The sequence below is a fragment of the Papilio xuthus genome, unplaced genomic scaffold (assembly GCF_000836235.2).
Source record: "Papilio xuthus unplaced genomic scaffold, Pxut_1.1 DF828037.1, whole genome shotgun sequence".
Taxonomy (NCBI): Eukaryota; Metazoa; Arthropoda; class Insecta; order Lepidoptera; family Papilionidae; genus Papilio; species Papilio xuthus.
Window position 1 is genome coordinate 1,327,880 of NW_013530612.1, and position 20,992 is coordinate 1,348,871.

Below are 20,992 nucleotides of genomic sequence, written 5' to 3' on the forward strand. Positions count from 1 at the left end.
CTGTACTGTCATAATATAAAATAGACATGAAGCCGTGATTACAGAAGTACATATACAACCGTGAAGTAAGTAAAGCATAAACTAGCACTGGACTGGCTTAGTGACCCAGTCACCTCTAACTCGGGTAGACTCCGAGCTCCTATGTGGAGACGTATTATGAGCTGTAGACAAAAGTATACATTTTAAATAGCTTTTTACATTTCCAACGACGATTACGCTACTGCGTTTGTTAAGTATGTTACATGATATGATATTAAAATACCAGCTACATAGTACTGACTTTATATACGAGTCTTACAAAGGAATTTCGTTTATGTGGCCACTCGACCGTTCTCAAAACACGTAGTTAACGTAGCCTACGTTTGACGTGGCTTGCTCGACGGCTATTATTTATCACGAATAGTTTCCTATTTGTTCGTAATATTGCTCATACAAATTTAATTTCATTTGGAACGATTAGAAATAAGGTAAGAAGAAATATTTTAGAGAATAGAATTAGTTTAATAGATAATTTCTTACAGCTTTGCCTTAAATAGCTGATGAGGACTCCGTAAATTAGAATTGGACGTCCCATTCTCCGTTACTGTTAAATCTTACTAATATTATAAATGAGAATGTTTGGATGGATGTACGGATATTTGTTTGAAGGTATCTCGCTGAAATTTGGCATAGATGTGAAACATATTTTGGAATAACACATGTACTCAACTAATTTAGTTTTTTTTTTTTTAAATTATGACGCGGACGGAGTTGCGAGCGACAGCTAATATCAATATAAATATTCTTGAATGTCGTTCGGTCAAAATACTTTTTTTTTAATTATGTCATCTTCAAGTTATTTCCAGTTAACTATTTTTGTTTCTCTGTAACTATGACAAAATTTTCAAATAGCAAAATCTTTCGTAAGAAAAGTTATGATTAATAATTCTGTCGAAATTCGGAAAGTCATAAAATATGACTTTTACGTAAGTGCCGAAAGGTTAGCGGGTGGAGCAAACGATTGCATATATTATCCCTAAAACCCTTTTAGATATCGTTCGGCAACGTTCCTAGAATACAAATTCACTAATCTTGATGTTTGTGAACTCATTCATGATTAAATACAATAAAGATAAATTGTTTGATTAATGGAAACTTTTATATCATATATATATGCAAAAATTATAGATTCGTACAGTGATTTTATCATATTACAATTATATAAATTGCTAACACAAAACGTATTAAAGTACTAATTTTATGATATTGGTTTCATACTTTTTTCCATACCAATAATTATTGTTGTTAAAAAATTAACACGTAAAAACATAATAAGTATTAATACCAATCACAACGTCTAATAATCTAGTCTTCAACACTTCGTCCTACTTTCTAAGGTCAATAGAATAAATTGTAACTATAGGAGTGGTAGCAAATCTAAATAATTACAGTCTTGTGGGATTTAATTGCTCAAGTTGGTCCAATCCAGTGTATGACTCTTGGGTGTAATGTTTGTTGAAAATCACCTCTAGCTGTGAATTTGAAGTTATACTAGTTAGTTTAAATTGGGACCACTTCGACGTATCCGGGATGGAGGCGAATGGAGACGTAGACGAGATAAGTTTTCAGTATCGTGTCGTACGAGTAACTACTATCCTTATATGCACATACCCTTATGTATACATATCCAACAGTTACTTATTATGTTCAAATATTCCAGAGATGAGACAGACAGAGGTAAGGGGATTCCGTTTGATGCGACCCTCGAACACGGAAGGACCTATTTAAATTACGATTACTTTTTTAATTTTATTTATTTATTTCTAGTTCAACGGTTATTAAAACTTATTTGGTTTACTTAAATGTTTGTGGAACACGTACTGTAAAATAGATGAAACTTTAACAATATAGACCGACAAGAATATCTGACTGAGATAATTTTCATTTATGCAATTTTCTATAACGAGGTAGGTTTTACATATTTTCTGACAGAACTTACCTCGACTGCACCTCCTCCCTCTAATTCGATGTAATTGTATGACAATATTATTATTTATTCTAGCGGTTAGAATTGCTAATTAGAGTGACAATCTTACAAATATGAAAGCGAAAGTTTAGATGGATGCAGAATGGGTATTGTTTCAAGTAGCTACAAAGGCTAAACGATCTATCATTTTAGTTATCTTGTTAAACCATTTCAAAACAGGCTCAGACTTGGCTGGATTCAGTAAAATAAATATTGGGAAATTGTTTTAATGAATTCTTACTCTGAGTGGGGGATTTAATGTCAGTTAATAATTAAATTAAGAATTAATAATGTAATCAACATGAAACAAATCAATCAATCAATCATTTACAATGACATTGCATTTAATCATAAAATTCCAATGCCGTGACACTTTTATTGTTGTCTCTGTTTTTTTCATTTAGTTAGAAAGGGATGGCAATATGTTTCAAATTCGAATAAGTATTTCGAGTGTATTACACTACACTTTTCGGGTCAATCGGTCAAAAAAAATATCGTTGGACCGATAAATCGGGAGGTCCATCGGTCCATCGGTCCAACGGTAAACATCGCACTTTTTTATCGTTATTTATCTAACCTAACGGTTTCTTATGTGTATTTTTTGCTACATAACATATTTATATTTGGCAAATAAAGAACAATAAACCTAAGTAAATCAGATCAAAATCTGTAGAATATTAAGAAAAAGTTATTCTTAATTTTTAATCGTTTATTTTGTTAAATGAATAAATTAGGAAGGTTTTTCCAACCGTTGTAAGAATTTGAATTTCTTACATAATTTCACAAGTTATTCACAAGGCATGTTTTAAACTTGAGCAGAATTTACGTAGGAACTTGTATCGAGGGAATTATTCAACCTCGTACAATCTTGTGCGAAACATATGTGAAAACTTTGAACGGTACGAGTCGAAATGTTATTGAAATGTAAAATTTACCCAAGAAATTTTTATTTAATATTTTACATAACAAGTTAAACTTTATGTACTAATCTTAATTACGTTTTTAAAAAGTATTGCGTCGTTTCTGCTACTTCATACTAGATGGCGCTAGTAAGAACTTATAGTTTATTGAATCGCGGTATAAAGAGTTATATCTCGCCACAGAAATAAAATCCACATTACTTTCCGCTTATTTATATTGAGATTTAGGCTCAGTACCATAGGCGCTCGGCCACCTCAAGCTCGGTGAAGCTGTAAATGGCTCCTCAAGGCAAACAGTGGCAATTCAGTCACAAAAAAAAATTCTGCTTATGGCAGGTGGTGTGCGTTAGCATTACGCAGTCACCCCAACTCGGTGAAGCTGGTACGTTAGTTCCACGCACGCTAATCAAATTGGGGAGGTATTATGATGGGGTTTAAATTAGATTAGAACTTATATAAAATAAATAATAAGTTGTGTTTAGTTTATATTGAAAGTTTTTGCTATCAATGTAAACATTTCAGCCTACATTAGTTAAGAGTAGCAAAGTTAAGTTTTCTATTGTTATAACTAAACTTTTTTGAATTATGAATAATTTGGTTTAACATAGTAATAATTCAATCTTATTTTATTTTTCTTATAATATTATAAATGCGAATGTTTAGATGGATGGATGGATGTTTGTATTGATCATAGTCTGAGAGAACACATAGGCTACTTATTTAGTTTTTTTTTTATTTGGCGCGGGCGGATTTGCGTGTGACAGCTACTTTAGAAATAAAACCTTCTCTTTAGTTTACCGTGGTTTTCAGAGGTATGTATGGGTATAAAAATTTCTGAAATTACGGTTTTGCAGAACTCACTCCTGTTGTAATTGAAAACATAAAAAAGGTAAGAAAATTTTAATATACAAATCCTAAAATGAATTTTTATGTGCAATAAAAGCAAAGTACTTTGAAAAGTAAATCCTTAGTAGGTTTGGTAGAATCGTTAAGACTTTATACTTTATGACATAATCTGCTTATCAAATTTTGCCTTTGCTGTAAATTTTCATTTCAAATCAGTATAATATACAACCCAATTTTAATGTATAAAATTTTTAAATATTTCATGGATTTAAATTTTACTAAAAATCTTAAAAAAAATATCAATTATGCAAAAAATTCTATTTAATAAAAAAAACGAATTTCCAAACAGTAATTTAGTATAATAGTTTTATCAATAAACACGGGAAGCAATATCCCCTGACTATCGACGGTGAAATTTTCATTTATTTTAATAATATATTAAAGTCACGACGAAAAGACCTCGAATCCATTTTCTAAGTCCGTGACTTCAATAAGAAAATGCCTACAATTTACATGTTGCGTACATCCGCTTGACCTCACGTTTTCGATCAAATTAGGATAAAGTCAAAATTAAATTAAATTTCCTGCCTTGACCACGACATTAAATCTTATAATCTACAAATTCACACTTCAAAAACGATAAAACCCTTCCGTCTACAGGAGTTCACAATAGAATGGAATTACATACAAACCCCGAACCCCCAACCCCTCCGTCTGACCCAAACACATCTTGACTGTAGAAAAGGTTTGTGAAAGGGGGTAATTATAAGTATACAGTTTTAAGGTTCTTTTGTTTCGAACTTTGTAAACGTGCATAACTTTAGTACTTGACTTACGGAGTTAATTTAAAGTTACTCTAGTAGCTCAGCACAAGTTGAAAAGTTAAAGAGTTGAGAGAGGTAAGTAAGATAAACAATTCTGTAGTCTATGCTTTACATTGAAATAAAGAGGAAATCTTATTTGTGTAATAGGAGTACTGACCAAACCAGACTAATTTTATTGTTTGCGGTATAAAGCTGTGCTATGCTGAATGAAATTTTATTGCAAATTTGGCCAAAATACAATGATTGCATTTTGGCCAAATTTGTATTCCTTTTCGTATTCCTTCTCAGTAATGCCGTGCTGTCAACTAGTGGCAATGACCCGTTGTCCTACGTGATGACAAACACGATACCGTGACACAACCCAACACGAATCATTATCACATCGATAATAGCTTGATAAAAACTAAAAAAAAAACAACTTCACAGCCTAAGGTCATAGCGATTAGGTATTTTGAGGCAAGTCATCAATTCAATGTGGTAAACATTAACGGTTTATTTAGTATCACCCAATTAAGTTTAAAAGAAAATGTATATTAACATTTAATCAGCCAGCTCTTCTAAAATGCTTTTATTCTATTATTATAGCCATCGTAACAACTGAACAAGAAGCAAAAACAATGAAAAGGAAAATAGTGAAATGTAATAAAAAAGAACATAATTCAAACGAAAGCCTGCTAGTGACACTAAGGTATACAGCGTGTGAGAAATAAACGCAGCTTAATGTTATTTTCCTTTTGAATGTAAATAATGGTTTTCCGAAATAACAATGAGAACAAATAAGAGCAAATGCAGTCATAACGTGTAGATCAGAATGGGAAATTAAAGACAATTAAAGACGACAATAAAGAAGGAGACTTATGTCTGTCTAGGACCTAACTTTAGTTTGTCATATAGACTTACTTTTTTTTTAAAGTATACCGTACTACAAAAGAATCACAAATTTCAAAAATACTTGTACGTCAGCATCGCTTTAAAGCAACCATTTTGGTCGCTTTGTAAAAGACTAGAATTCTAAGAATATCCATTGATACATAGTTGTTCGCAACGCAAAAAAATCTTTGCTCAAATTGTTGCTATTGCTATAAAACTGTGTATTTGATGTACTAGACAAAAATCTACATTTGGTTAAGTAAGTTGGATATGTTTCATCTCAGTTAACAATACCCATAGGGAGGGCTCCCGCACGATGGACCGATGACCTGGTCAAGGTTGCGGGAGTGCACTGGATGCGGGCGGCACAGGACCGGGCATTGTGGCAATCGATGGGGGAGGCCTACGTTCAGCAGTGGACGAATTGGGGCTGAATATGATAACAATACCTTGGATATGGGAGTGGTTTTGACTTATGGAATTTGCACTTTCTCTGAGTGCCAAACTGCGATCTATCTGGGATCGTTTTGCAGGACGATGAGGGTCCAACCATGTCCGCGTACTCTGCAGTTAAAATATATATTTAACCTTTTAATTACTTTTAATTATTTTTACAATTATTAGTTGTGATAATCTATCACACCTGAGCTACGTCATATCAAAACAGTTTGGGATTAAATTTCGATTATTGATACGATGGAAAAATACAAACGTTTACTAGATAAGTTTTAATCTGCGCATTTGCAAGTCTACGCAAAAATATATAAAAATATTAAGACGTGTATGGGCGGGCCATGAGTAGATACGTCTTCAAGCAGAAGAGTACTCTTGTAACTGTCGTGCCAAAATAAATGTCAAGTACTATATTTATGTCACATAGATCCCCCCCTCTCTTATGTTACATGGAGGTGATCTTCAAACAGGTGCTGCAGAAGCCTTCCTTCCTGGTATTTCTAGAAATACCTATTGTTGTCAGACAGAAAGTTAATGGATGCGATTCGTCCAAACTTTGTCGACGGAATTAGGGATGTCCAGCGGTTGAATGACACTAGCTGATGTTGGCAATACAAATTACCGATAATCTTAGAGGATTACTTATTATAAAATGTTTTGTAATAATTTATAGCCACCACAGATGTCACCGTACGGACGGATTTTTTAAATACAACTGGTAATTGCGGTCCGCGTATGGCTCAAATTCTGATTACTCAATGGTGATGATTTTCGGTATAGACTTATCGATAAAGTCCGTGTATGGCGACGCTTACAATAGCTTAATAATAATAAGTTATATGACTTTGATAAATATAATAATCTACACGTAAAACTAATGCCAGTGGAAGTTAGATATTCGTTATCAAATTTGCATGAAAATTATCCTCGCTGGTAGGATTTAAAGGATTAAGCGATAAAGTTTTAGAAACAATAGACTTAAAGTAATAAAAATCATAGCATTTAAGATTTATAACACGAAAATATAAATCATTTTGAAGAGTCACTCGTCTAATAATGGAGAAAATGAAGTACCAATGAATTTTATTGTTTTGTTTTTATACTGTTTAACCAACTACAGATTTAATTCGTCAATTGAAAGCTTCTAAGAAGTTAAGCGTCGGTGGCTCAGAGGTCAAGCACTTGACTTGCAATCTGCAGGTCCTGGGTTCGAATCCCGTCATGTATTAATGTGTTTTTTCGATTTCCGATTTACCTATGTACAGTTACCCGACGTTCCGACGGTGAAGGTAGACATCGTGATGCAACCTGCTCATATCTGAGAAGAAATTCAGATATGTGTAATGCGTGGTTGAATATGGCCTAATCACCGTAACTTAGGGTAGACTCCGAGCCCCTCGGTGGGGACGTATAGTGAGCTGATGATGATGAATAAGCTTAAAACTGCAGACACCTCAGTATATTTAGTTTCGCTGTGTATTTAGCATAGATAATTAGGAAGAAAAACACCTTGCCCATCCCTCTGCCTACGTCATGCCTTCCTGCGTACACTTTTGTCAATGACAAGCGACAGAACTGTGATATACACGGTATTATCTAATAGATTACTTCGTGACGTTTTTGAATATTCTAAACAAGACCTTTCAATATGCATGTTTAGTATACGTCAGTACAATTTTATTTTAGTTTGAGAAACCTTAAACAATATTATTACAGCCCCCTCGAATTGATCAAAAATAGCAAGCAATTGAGGCTGATTAATGCTTGAAGTTTCTATACTATTACTTTATATAATATAGTTCAATATGCTAAGCTCTTTCCAAAGGTATTTAAAATAATTATTAACAATTTTCTTTAATTATTTAACATTTCCTTAGGTATTAAGAAACGTCACTCTACACGCCTTTTCTAAATAATATTACTCTTATTCAAATCAATTATCGGAGAATTAACCGAGATAAAACTCAACCACGCGATATAAGATTTTTTCGATAGTGAAACGTAATAAATACTTCTGGTCTGTCGCCAACCGCCATTACAGTAACTATGAAGCTTTTAGTGATTGTTTTCGCTCTTATTGCGGGTAAGTAGCAATCATCACTATCAACAACTCCTCAAAAACTCAGCAATCATCATCTACCTTTTATTAAACACTAGCTGTCGACCACGATTTCGTCCGCGCGCAATTGAACAAAAACTTAATAAGTAGCCTGTGTTTTCTTCCAGACTATGTCCTATATGCCAAACATTCAACCATCCCTCCAAACATTCGCAATTATAATATTAGTAAGATGGAAACATCCTATCCTTAAATCACTTAATGAAAATTAGCGTGATTTTGCCCTGTAGTTCGAATTATTCATCTTTTCAAAACTTTATTGACGTTAAAACAATCCTCAGTTTAAAACGCAACAATGTTACACGCTAACAACAACATCATCATTTCCGATTCAACTCTGTATATATTTAGAGCACTGCACTTTGACCTATAGAATTATAATACTTTGTCAAATTTCCTTTTACGGGGGACGACAGGAAGATACATCAAAAATTGTAATTGTCCCTAGATTTTAACGCATCACACTGTATTTATTTGTTTTTCTTGCAGTGTGCAATAGCGCACCATTCGACTCGATCCCAGGGGACAACAGTCACTATGTAGAGGGTGTCAGTCGGTACGTCTGGATACCAGATGGAGAGGGCGTACCCCACCTAGTAGATCTACACGAGCCTGTCGATCAAGATGTCCTTAATGGAAGAAATGGCGCAAACAATCAGTACTGGCTGTTCACAAGGTAATTCATTTTCATCATTTTTCTTTTAATTTAAAACCAAAGGTTCTGCCTATTAAATGAAATCTTGCATTTCATGATATAATGACGGAACCCATTCTCATAGACAACATTTTATGTAACTTTTCAGGCGTAATCCCAACAATCACCAAATTCTTGTTAATGGCAATGCTAACTCAGTCAGTAACTCCAACTATGATCGCAACCGTCCTCTAAAGGTCATCGTCCACGGCTGGAACAGCAACGGCAATTCCAACATTAACCCTATCATTACCTCAGCTTTCTTAGCTGTTCAAGATTGCAACGTTATTGTTGTGGACTGGCGTGATCTAGCAAACAGGAACTACCTTACTGCTACAAACGGCGTACCCGGCGTTGGACAGTTCCTTGGCAACTTTTTGGTTTGGCTGATAAACACTGCTGGCGGTAACTGGAACAATGTTCACTTAGTCGGCTTCAGTTTGGGGGCTCACGTCGTAGGAAACGCTGGGCGCACCGCCGGAGGCAGGCCCAGACGTGTTACAGGTGAGAGCTCAAGTAACTTAATTAAAAGTGTGTAAATGAAAGAGTTTATATCTGCTGCTCTATTCATTGCAGCAACGTTGATCTTGGTGTAATGATTAAAATATTTATTAACATCCAATTCAGTTAGTGTCTTTTCTACATGTGGTCAATCTACTGGTGTTCGTCTACACATAAATTTCTCATTCTACCTCTAATTGAAATATTGTTATATTATCAGGTCTCGATCCAGCTGGTCCCAACTGGGGCGGTAACTCAAATGCCTTGAACCGCAACGCTGGTGGCTACGTTGAATGCATTCACACTGATGGTGGACTCTTGGGCATCTTCGATCCAATCGGTGACACAGACTTCTATCCCAACGGAGGTCGAAATGCACAACCAGGATGCTGGATCAGCACTTGCTCCCACAGCCGTGCATACGATCTCTTCGCGTCTACAGTACGAACAAATCACTTGGTTGGAAGGCGATGCAACAATTTAAATGAGGCTAGAAATGTGCAATGTGCTGGTGCCACTCTTAACATGGGCAATGGAGTTATAAGTAAATCTGGGTAAGTTTTTAGTGGATTGATATGAAAAAGAGCAAGAAAGAACGATATACGTACGTATACATAAGCGTTTTTACGTACAAACATCAAAAACACCAAGAAGCGTATCCAGATACATTACATACATTGATTAATAATTATTGGGTTACTTTGGGATATTTCATTTCTGGAATTTCTCTTTGTTCTTATCCTTTATTTGTTTTCATTTCAATAACATTCCTTGTTGCCCCGAAAGTACAAAAGGATTTTTGAATGTTAATGAGTTTGTCGCACTTTCTGATTTCAAGATACACAAATTCATCGAGTTCCACATACTCGTATTGTCTTATCTCAACATATCCAATATAACCCTATTTAAATATAATAATGTGAATGAATACAAGCTTCTGGATGAAATAGATATAAAGAGCTACAAGTTTTACAGAAATTTCTAACGAAAAACATATGTGATAAGTCGCAGGATACAACTAGTACGATTAAATAAACATCTAATATTAAATTTATTTTTGTTACAGATCTGGTCTTTACGGTCTGCGAACTGGTGACAGATGGCCGTACTAAAACTGAAGACATTGGCTTGACAATAAATTATATTGCATAAAATCTATTCTTTTTTTATAAAAACCCAACGTTTTCTGATGAAAAATTAAAAATTCTGATAGCATTACCGAACAAATAAACTATATTACAAAAAAAAACGATTACAGTTATCGTAGTTGTTACTAATTTTACTAATATCATAAATGCGAAAGTTTAGATAGATGGATGGATAGATACTATAGGTATGGATGTTTGTTAGATATCTCCGTAGCAGCTCTAAGTATCTTGATGAATTATAGCATAGAATATAGTATGGAAGTACAAATAGGCTCCTAATTAAATTTTTATTTAATGCCGCGCGGACATAGTCACGGGCGAAAGCTAGTTATAACAAAAAAGGACAAATAAATAAATCGGTTTTATGTATGATGAATAATAACTGGCATAATAATGGGCATATCAGACTATCAGTCAGCGTGTGCTGTAAAAACCAGGGGACGTTGTGCAGAGGCGTGGTTCAGAGAAGTCATCCGTATGGCGTGCACTCCGTAGTATATATTTTAGGCTGGCCTCATTTCAGAATATCGTACAAAAATAATCTTTGTCGCAAATGGTAAACTATAAGCACACAGGTCACTAATGACAATTTTAATCCCTCGTGAACAACCCAAACTGATTCTACAGTTGTAGAATCCATTATTCTCGATAATGACGCTCGGGCCCACCGCTCCATAAATGTTAATTTATATATGCAAGACATTGGAATTCGCCGATAAGATTGGCCTTCGCGAAGTCTAATTCGGTCTTAATTCAATCGAGCACGTCTCGATATATCTTTATACGAGAATAACTTTGAACGACTTGTTCGATTAGTTTAACCATTTCCTCAAATCAGAGAGTTGAGTGTACTGTAGAGTAGGAGGGAGAATTCCTTAGGAAATTGTAATATATATGTCATCCAAAGCATTCCTAGAAAAATAAAAGCCACATGATTAGCCATACACACCTTCCTTTGTAAATAGTCCATGGAATCAGTAGTACAGTGTAATGTCCAGCAATTTTTGCTTTTCTAATTAAGCCAAATTTTCTAGTCACCAAAATTCCTTTCGGCTTTTACTATAAATTCAATGTTTTAATCGATTAGATCTAATTAGTTAAGGACAAGAACATCAATGTTTGCAGGAACGAAACCAATACACCGTTAAAATCACGATAGCTTTTAAATTCACACTTTTTATTTAACTATTACACTTACCGTTGAACATATGGAAGCGTAAACAACGATTTCACCCAATAACGTATCATCAGATATATCAGAAATTATCAGTAGTAGATAGAAGGTTCAATTATTTTCCACAACTCCGAAAACGTTTATTTGGAGTAGTTTTATTTATTCTCAGCTCTCGGCTCCCTTTCCTTTAATTTTTATCTAGATTTATTTGACAGAAAACTAGGCGCCAAATTATCATCGCATATACTAATATATTTATTCCTTCTCCTACGTTATGCGCACTTTGCACACACAACGTTAAATGGTGGACGCAAGACGTCTACTTGGTCAATACCGTCATGTCGACCACATATCATAACTTTTCTCACAAAGGGACAAACAGGCTGTGAACGGCTGGTTTTAGCGTCTAAAGAACAAAATTTCGGCGACGCAAGCAGGGGCGTTCGAATCTACATTATATTGTATAAGGCGCTTAGGGACTATAATTCTCGAGTTTTTAAGATTTGCGTTGCTTTGTTTACGAAGGGCGTTACTATTGCTATCAATGGCGTGGCACAAGGAGGCGTGAGCTTCTGTCTACTTTTCATCTTCAAATCAATCATTACTAATCAAATAATATAATTACGCACGGTCGTGATAATGAAGAGTTCTTATGATAATGAATCCAAATAAATACCGCTAATTTGAGACAGTATCTGCCAAAACAGTAACAATGAAGCTCCTAGTGATCGTTTGCGCCCTTATTGCAGGTAAGTTTTCATCGTCGCCTCACTCTATCCATGAAGATGAGGTAATATGGACCGTACCAACTGGAAATTCGCAAAACTTTTGCTCCCTGGATTCATTAATTATAGCCAAAACCTGACCTAATTACAATCTCAACCTAATCGTTGCCTGTATAAATTCAACGTCGTATTAGTAATTTTTTTTCTAAATTATGAAAATAGAAAAGAATTCCCTCCTTCGCTTATTACATAAAGGTTATTCTTCCCAAAACAAAAATTAAAAACAATGCATTCCGAAAGGAGTAATATCCACTACAGGTTATCACTGAATTTGCAGCGTGCAGTTGTGCACCGCCATCCATGATCCCAGGAGACAATAGTCACTACGTAGATGGTGAAAGTCGGTACGTCTGGATACCAGATGGAGAGGGCGTACCCCATCTCGTTGATTTGGAAGAACCTGTCGATGAAGATGTCCTTAACGGAAGAAATGGCGCAAACAATCAATACTGGCTGTTCACGAGGTAATTTTCTTAAAACCGTTTATAAATGCATCGTCTAATTTATCAATTCGTAACAAAAAATCTTTAACCCCTTAAAACCCTACTAGAATATTCCGACAAGGATTACTTGATGCCCGTCTGTTTTCTAGGGCCAAGAATACATACGTGTTCGTGAATATCATTATTGAACTTTTTAACTTAAAATATATACTTTTTTGTTCTAGACGCAATCCCAACAATGCCCAAATCCTTCGCAATGGGAATGCTGGCTCAGTCACTAGCTCCAACTACGATCGCAACCGTCCCCTAAAGGTCATCGTCCACGGCTGGAACAGCAACGGCAATTCGAACATTAACCCTATCATCAGATCAGCATTCTTAGCTGTTCAAGACTGCAACGTGATTGTTGTCGACTGGCGCGATCTAGCAAATAGGAACTACGTTACTGCCGCAAATGGTGTACCCGGCGTTGGACAGTTCCTTGGCAACTTTTTGGTTTGGCTTATCAATACTGCTGGCGGTAACTGGAACAACGTCCACTTAGTCGGCTTCAGTTTGGGTGCTCACGTTGTAGGAAATGCAGGTCGCACCGCAGGAGGCAGGCCTAGACGTGTTACAGGTCGGTCTTTTAGTAATTTATATACAAGTTTGTCAATAGTATAATAAAAACTCCTTCTCGATGGCCGGTAGATTACCAAAGGAAACATTTTCTTAAATTTTTTTTTTTGGTACCAGGTCTCGATCCCGCTGGTCCGAGGTGGGGCGGTAACTCAAATGCTCTAAACCGCAACGCTGGTGGATATGTTGAATGCATTCACACTGACGGTGGACTCTTAGGCATCTTCGACCCAATCGGTAACACCGACTTCTATCCCAACGGAGGTCGAAACGCACAACCGGGATGCTGGGTCAGCACTTGCTCCCACAGCCGTGCATACGATCTCTTCGCATCGACAGTAAGAACTAATCACTTGGTTGGAAGGCGATGCAACAATTTAAATGAGGCTAGAAATGTGCAATGTTCTGGTGCCACTCTTAACATGGGTAATGGAATTATAAATAAATCTGGGTAAGTAATACATTAAGGCTAACTTTAATTTTCAGAAATGACGTATTCAGCAACTTCCAGTTTCCTTCTTAGGACAAGAAATACTAATTTTTATTGTGCCCTTCCATCATCGACTTTACAAACTGAATACAAGCTAAATAAATTCTACTATTATAATACTAAACAATACAATACTAATATTTTTCGCTTTTAAGAAACTCTAACACTTACGTAATCTGTTTTTTGTTACAGATCTGGACTTTACGGTCTTCGAACTGGCGACAGATGGCCTTACTAAAAACTGAAGATATTGGCTTAATAAAAAACGACTTATCATAACTTTTGTTGTTTTACTAATATTGTGTCTATTATTACAAAGAGATAGAGAGGGATGATTAAACCCAGTCTTGCACAACATAAAGTATACTTTCACCGATCGTTGGCACTATGATTATTTGAAAAAAAACGGATAGCTCAAACTAAATCCACACAAATCCTCTTAAACAAGTCTAGTGCGGCAGTAAGCATGTGAAATCATATATTTAATTCCTTCTTTATCATGCCACTCCTAAAATGTAAAGCTACAATTATTTGACTTATTTTAATTTTACTTTAGATGTATTTCAAATTAAAAATAAACACAAAGTAGATAGAAAAAATATATTGTAACATTTAAAAAAAGGAAATATTTATATTATAATAATCATTGCAATGCTAACCCGATGTGGTCCCCTCTCAGAAAGCTATGTTGGGTGCTGGTTCCTTACTCCAATCTTACTAATAATATAAATGTGAATGTTTGGATGTATGGATAAATGAATAAAGATACTTCTAGAACCGCTAAACGGATCTCTATGAAATTTGGCATAGATATAAAATATCTGTAAGAACACAAAGGCAACTCATTAAGTATTTTTTTAATTCCTCTCGTACATGAAGAAATATAGTATACTATAAATAATATGGTACCCTCAGGTAAAAACACTCATTCGATCTACAACATTTGATAAGGTGGCCCCTTTTCTCAACGATGGCGTGACAAGAGCGCATCGCGCGGCCTTTCCTACCGCTACGTACTCTATTAACCTGATTAAAGCTTTTTCAGATGGATACGTCAAATTGCATTGACTTTAGTGGTCGTTGCAGTATACTAACGACGTTCATAATATTTAATTATTAGACATACGAAAAAACGTATACGTCCCAATTAATATACGTCTAAATGTGTTCGCTCCACCAATAATATATACAATTTATAAGCCAAGCTATCCGCTTTGTATTTCCAGAAAAAATATCTATCTATTGAGTAGATTTTAGTTTAACCCAGGACAATAAAAACATCGTAACACTGACGGGTGCCAGCAACATCATCTGTTGCATGAATTGGTCGACTCGCCCGCTGCAATACCACGACCAGGGTGAAAACAGACGTGAAGAGCAAGTAATTACGCGTTTCACCCGATGAGTTTGAGTTTGAGAGCCGGCGGCCTAATTTCAGACGACTTTCCCTTCTCACCCTTTTACTTATAAGAATTGTACGTGAAGGGGACGTGGATTTGATCGAGGAACGGGATCATAGTAAGAGGTAATATTCTCTGTCTGTGCGTCTCCTTCTCCGTCGATAAAAAATAGGCAATGTATCTGCTATTGTGTATGTCTACGGGCTTACGGGCTTGCTCGTTTGCATTATTTTATATATTTAAATATGATCGAATCAAAGCAGCACGAATACTATTAGTAAATATTGGAATAAAAGCAATTTTTATAATTTTACAGCAATATATTGTAAAATCTATAGACGTAAATAGACTTGACTGCCGAAACAAGACCTAAATAAAAGTAAAAAGTAAACTGGTTTGTGACCAGACTAATGAACTGCTTGGATATTGGCATTTTTTTTTTAAATTACATATGAGTGCTGAATAAGATAAGTAAATGCGATTAAATAGGATTAACGATAAAATGAAACATACCTTAAGTGACAATGTCGTGACGTTATAATATTATCTGTACAGGAAACCGAGCAGACCACCAATGTAAGATATGTATGCAAAACGTACGATTATAAAATAATTGGTCAACAATATTTTATTAGCAAATAGGTGGCCTACAAAAGTATTAAATAAAACTTTGAAGCAACAGCCAGATATCGCCTTAAGATATATCCAATAAGTTAGAAGATTGCATATGCATTATCTAAATACCTTTAACGGACAAGCGAGAGAATGTACAGAACAGGGATATATCCGCTTTCGCTAAATCAGATAAGTTGAACGTAGTTTAATTAGACCTTTGTAAAGCTGGCCCTAAATCTCATAAATTAATATTGTTAGAGCCCGCTTTAACATCGCACGTATTGGCCCGGCTCGCCCGGTGAAATACCACGATCACACAGAAGACAGGCGTCAAGTGGAAGCAATTCCGCGTTTCGTCTGATGAGTGTGCGTCCAGAAGGCCTAATTTACACCTCTTTCTCTTCCCACCCTTTTTCTTCTAAGGAAAGGATGGGAAGTGGAAGGATTAAAGGTAGGCAACGCATATGCGTATGTCTATGGGCAACGGTCACTTCGCTATTTCAGCGATTTCAGGTGGCCACACACTCGTTTGCCACCTTGTGAGATAAATAAAAAATTCAGTCCTCTGACAAAATTCCCTTCAATTTGGAAACTCTTATTTATAATGTAATTTTCTATTTATACTTAATCCTTGCATGAAATATTGCTATCAGCGCTTCAGTGATTTCACTTTATCGATATCCGTTTAAAATCACGCGTATTACACTCAGCGAAGACATAAAAGATTGTCAGTATAATGATTAGAAATGATAAAAAACTGAACCAAAAATCCGCCAGTTTATTAAAATTATTGAAACTTTCATAAGTCTCATTTTGATAAACTTATTGAAAACGGCTAAAATCACGTTTAGATCCATTGTCGGCACCGACTAATTCCAGATTCATGGTCGGATCCTTTTTCTAAAAGAGTAATTGGCGTTCGCATATCGCCTTATTGCTGCATCTTTCCAGCTAATCATTTACCCAGAAGAAGGGTCCCGATATGAAACTAGTCGGTGCCGACACCAGACTAAGTATGTTCTGTCATACAGCGGTCTTAGTTATGTTTTAATGTTTTATTTTCCTAATTTCAAACATCATCTATAACAGTCAAATTGTTGCTACCCTAGATTCCAGAACATTTTAATAATCTAATTTAAATTAAGATATGATAATTTTTTATCTACTTTTGTATTTTTATGATACCATCCTACATTGTGGTAAAAAAAATTATGTAATTTTCACACCTTTAAGGAATGATTAAAAAGTTTCTGTTTGATGTGATCTTCTTTATAAACGTATAGTAAGCGATCCAATGATTCTGCATATCATACACGACACTACCATTAGTATAAGTAATCGAAGTTAGTAAATATTTGGACTAGATATACAGTTTCCAATAAATTTATATGATCTTAAGATATAAGAAAGTTAAAACACAAGATTTCATTCAGAATAGGCCATGATTCTATCTAAAAGCATAATTACGTACGATTTGCAATTCTAAAGAAGAACGCGGAAATACGAGCCCGTAGAACTGTACAAGCAATCGGTCTCTCCCATGTCCTCAGCGCAAAATAGTATGCTTTGCCTTAGAGTAAAATTTGCTGAATGGAATAAAGTAAAAATTAAATATCATCTATTTTGGCATCTATGCCAAAAATGCACTGACTTTTTGTTTAATTCACATTTACGAATATCAGACATCAAGATGTCATGCAAAGGTTTTGCAAGAGGCTCGTCACAAAACGTCATTTGCTTGCATAAACGCTTTGCATACTTATCATATATATATTATCGTTATGACGATTTAAATTATTGTAGTTTAAAATATACTAAGCCTCGTAGTTTTCACAGCCTCGTGATTTGCAAAATTTGTTTTTATAAAATAGATAATTTGGAAGATAATATTAAGTAACGTCCGAGATAAGTAAGGATTTAGATGATAATAAATCCAATAAATTCACAAGATGTCCTAGAGTTGCAGCATTGTGTGTGACCGCCATGAAGCTCCTAGTTCTTCTTCTTCCTCTAGTGGCACGTGAGTATCAGTATTAAATAACTGCACTATGCCTAGTGCTTAAGATAGACCTAGGATAATAAGTGTGAGAAGGCATGTCCTTCGAAAAGACGGTGCTACCTTAGAACTAAAGAATTCCCGTGACTTCGCTAACGTATTAGGGACGTTAGGAGGTTTTTAATACGTGAAATGTGTAAGCCTCTCAGTCTCTCGCAAGGATGGATATGAGTTGGCATTTCCCTCGTAAGAAAAATCCTTGGATGATAACAATGATGACTTAGTCAGTTAATTATAATATATTCCAGACTATATTTTTTGTTAACTTCTCAATAAATTTCTCAGTTACATGATAACATACATTTTAAAATATTATAGAAAATAAACTGAAATTTGACACCGTAGTACGTATTACTATGTAACCTTTTGTGTGTCCAGTGTGTGCTGGTGCTCCAAAACCCGTAATCCCGGGTGACAACAGTCACTACGTGGAGGGTGTCAGCCGCTACATATGGATGCCCGATGGTGACGGTGTTCCTCACCTAGTTGACTTAGAGGAACCAGTCGACGAAGAATTACTGAAGTCTAGAAATGGCGCTAACAATAGATACTGGCTCTTTACCAGGTAATATACTAGAAACACATAATTATAGAATTTTCTTACATAAATTCCGACTTTCTTTCGTTTTGACTCTAAATTAAAATGTCTCTTAACAAAAATAAATGTAGCAATCAATACATCTTATAAAATGTTGTAATAATAATAATCATTCACTTTCAGACGCAATCCCACCAATTCGCAAATTATTACTAATGGTAATGCAAACTCTGTGCGTAACTCCAACTACAATGGTAACCGACCCTTAAAAGTAGTAGTCCACGGCTGGAATAGCAACGGAAATTCTCAAGTTAATCCTCTCGTCACTGCCGCTTTCCTCGCTGTCCAAGATTGTAACGTAATCGTCGTTGACTGGCGACAACTCGCTAATTCTAACTATGTGACTGCTTCAAACGGTGTCCGTGGCATTGGAGAGGCCCTTGGTAACTTCTTGACGTGGCTACTTAGAACTGGAGGTGGCGACTGGGACAATGTTCACTTAGTCGGCTTCAGTTTGGGCGCTCATGTTGTTGGCAATGTCAGACGTACCGCTGGAGGCAGACCCAGACGTGTCACTGGTAAGGATTTTGATTTCTGGGATCATTACCGTTTATTCTATGCCGGCCTTTTCATCTAACTTACTCCATTTTTATTATTTTTGCAATTAATATTTCCTTCAAAATTGAAAATCTCGAAAGTTGCGTAGAGTTGCGTTCAACATGTCATTATTAATTCTTTATCATCAAGAAGTTCTGTGTGAATTTTTAATTTTTCTATTCTTAATTTAAATTTTTGTCAAAGTAGTTTGACTTTGAACTTTTTTTAATAATCATTTGATTAAAGGCATAACCATTATTTTAGGTCTTGACCCTGCTGGTCCCAGATTTGGTGGCAATTCGAACGCCTTAAACCGTAACGCAGGTCGTTACGTGGAAACAATTCACACTGACGGTGGACTTCTGGGTATCTTTGATCCAATAGCTCATTGCGATTTCTACCCGAACGGAGGCAGGAACAGACAACCGGGCTGCTCAAACAGCTCCTGTTCCCACAGCCGTGCATACGAGCTCTTTGCTTCCACTGTACGCACAAACCACTTGGTCGGTAGGCGCTGCAATAACTTAAACGATGCTCAAAACAACCGATGCAATGGAGGTACTCTTAACATGGGCAACGGTATTATCAACAAATCAGGGTAAATATATTCTATATAATTTCTGCAGAGTATTTGCGATAGTTTCAAGACATCTTTAATAATTTATTCTTATTTTGTTCCAGAACTAATGGACTTTACGGCCTTACCACGCGTGCCTCTTTCCCCTTCTAAGACAACGAAATATGTCCAATAAATAATTAAAATAAGAAAATCTATGACTTTTATTATAATATTAAAATAAAAATTAGAACTTAATCGATTTTTTCCCTAAAGGATAGCATATTATTTTACGTAACGCTGTTTTCGGATTAGTTTTTTTTAAGAACCCCATCAAATTTATCGTTGGCTGAAAGGTTAAACAAATAAATTCGTTGTAGAATACTAAAACGAATTACGATTTTCGATATTTAGATATCAGTTTTTATCACAATTTACACACAAATATTAATCGGATCTCAACCATTTTTATTGTCTTGACCTTTTTTATACTTGAATATCTAGCGGCCAATATCGCAGCGAGTAGATTAACTCGAAAATAGTTTATCGTATCTCACACGGGGTGATTTAGGACCCGACCCAACCATCCTTTAGCTTTTTTCCGTGGTAATCGAAAAATAAATCAGATTCATTCGTTTAAATTTTAATTAAAATGTCTGGGAATTTAATTATTTCACTTTAAATGTTAAACCATTTGAGTTTTATTGAGCCTTCAAGCCGTATGACTCAAAATTAAATAGAAACAAAATTGTGCATATATGTTATTTGTGTATGAAGAAAAAATAATGAGAAAATGTATCAGGCGGCAGAGTTTACTTATATAAGAAATTACGTCTTTACAGGAGTTTATGTAGTCAGCAGTTGTCGGTAAAAAGTGCAAACTAAAAAACCAAACCGAATTTGATTTGGCATTACTTAATAATTAAAAAATCTATCTTAGCATATTTTAATAAAATTAAGAAGGTAAATTTAGTGCAAATCGCAAAGGAATAAGTTGGAGCAAGAAGCTTTTTCAGAATTTGCCTCTTGATTGCAAAATCTCATTCCGTCGCAGAGTTAAATTAACTTCTGGCTCGTTCCAGTAACGATGGAAACTAACTGTGATTAAATTTATTTGGCCCTAATGAAATATAAGAAAATTTACTTCAGATTTACTGACGACGAAAATATATGAGTTTTTATTGGTAACGAATGTTAGGGCAACCCAGTCATGGTAGTTGCGTTGCTTTCCTGATCTTTTTAGGGTTCCGTACCTCAAAAGAAAAAAAAATGGAACCTTTGTCGTCCGTCCATCTGTCTGTCAAGACCCTTTTTTCTATTAAACATACGACAAGAAACAA

At 35.3% G+C, this 20,992-nt stretch overlaps 3 protein-coding genes across 3 annotated transcripts; all 3 read left to right on the forward strand.

Annotated features, from left to right (window-relative positions):
• The first annotated feature begins 7,929 nt into the window (after positions 1 to 7,929).
• LOC106114615 (pancreatic triacylglycerol lipase-like) lies at positions 7,930 to 10,386 on the forward strand. Its single transcript, XM_013307884.1, has 5 exons — positions 7,930 to 8,001; positions 8,527 to 8,713; positions 8,841 to 9,235; positions 9,453 to 9,786; positions 10,299 to 10,386. Exons 1-5 carry the CDS (start codon positions 7,965 to 7,967, stop codon positions 10,342 to 10,344), a joined length of 999 nt encoding a protein of 332 aa, XP_013163338.1. The 5' UTR covers positions 7,930 to 7,964; the 3' UTR covers positions 10,345 to 10,386.
• Positions 10,387 to 12,211: 1,825 nt separating this feature from the next.
• Positions 12,212 to 14,169, forward strand: LOC106114599 (pancreatic triacylglycerol lipase-like). Its single transcript, XM_013307866.1, has 5 exons — positions 12,212 to 12,303; positions 12,617 to 12,803; positions 13,007 to 13,401; positions 13,518 to 13,851; positions 14,083 to 14,169. Exons 1-5 carry the CDS (start codon positions 12,267 to 12,269, stop codon positions 14,126 to 14,128), a joined length of 999 nt encoding a protein of 332 aa, XP_013163320.1. The 5' UTR covers positions 12,212 to 12,266; the 3' UTR covers positions 14,129 to 14,169.
• Positions 14,170 to 17,821: 3,652 nt separating this feature from the next.
• On the forward strand, positions 17,822 to 19,866 carry LOC106114724 (pancreatic triacylglycerol lipase-like). The gene is made up of 5 exons (XM_013308033.1): positions 17,822 to 17,925; positions 18,340 to 18,526; positions 18,683 to 19,077; positions 19,361 to 19,694; positions 19,778 to 19,866. Exons 1-5 carry the CDS (start codon positions 17,889 to 17,891, stop codon positions 19,824 to 19,826), a joined length of 1,002 nt encoding a protein of 333 aa, XP_013163487.1. The 5' UTR covers positions 17,822 to 17,888; the 3' UTR covers positions 19,827 to 19,866.
• The last annotated feature ends 1,126 nt before the right edge of the window (positions 19,867 to 20,992 follow it).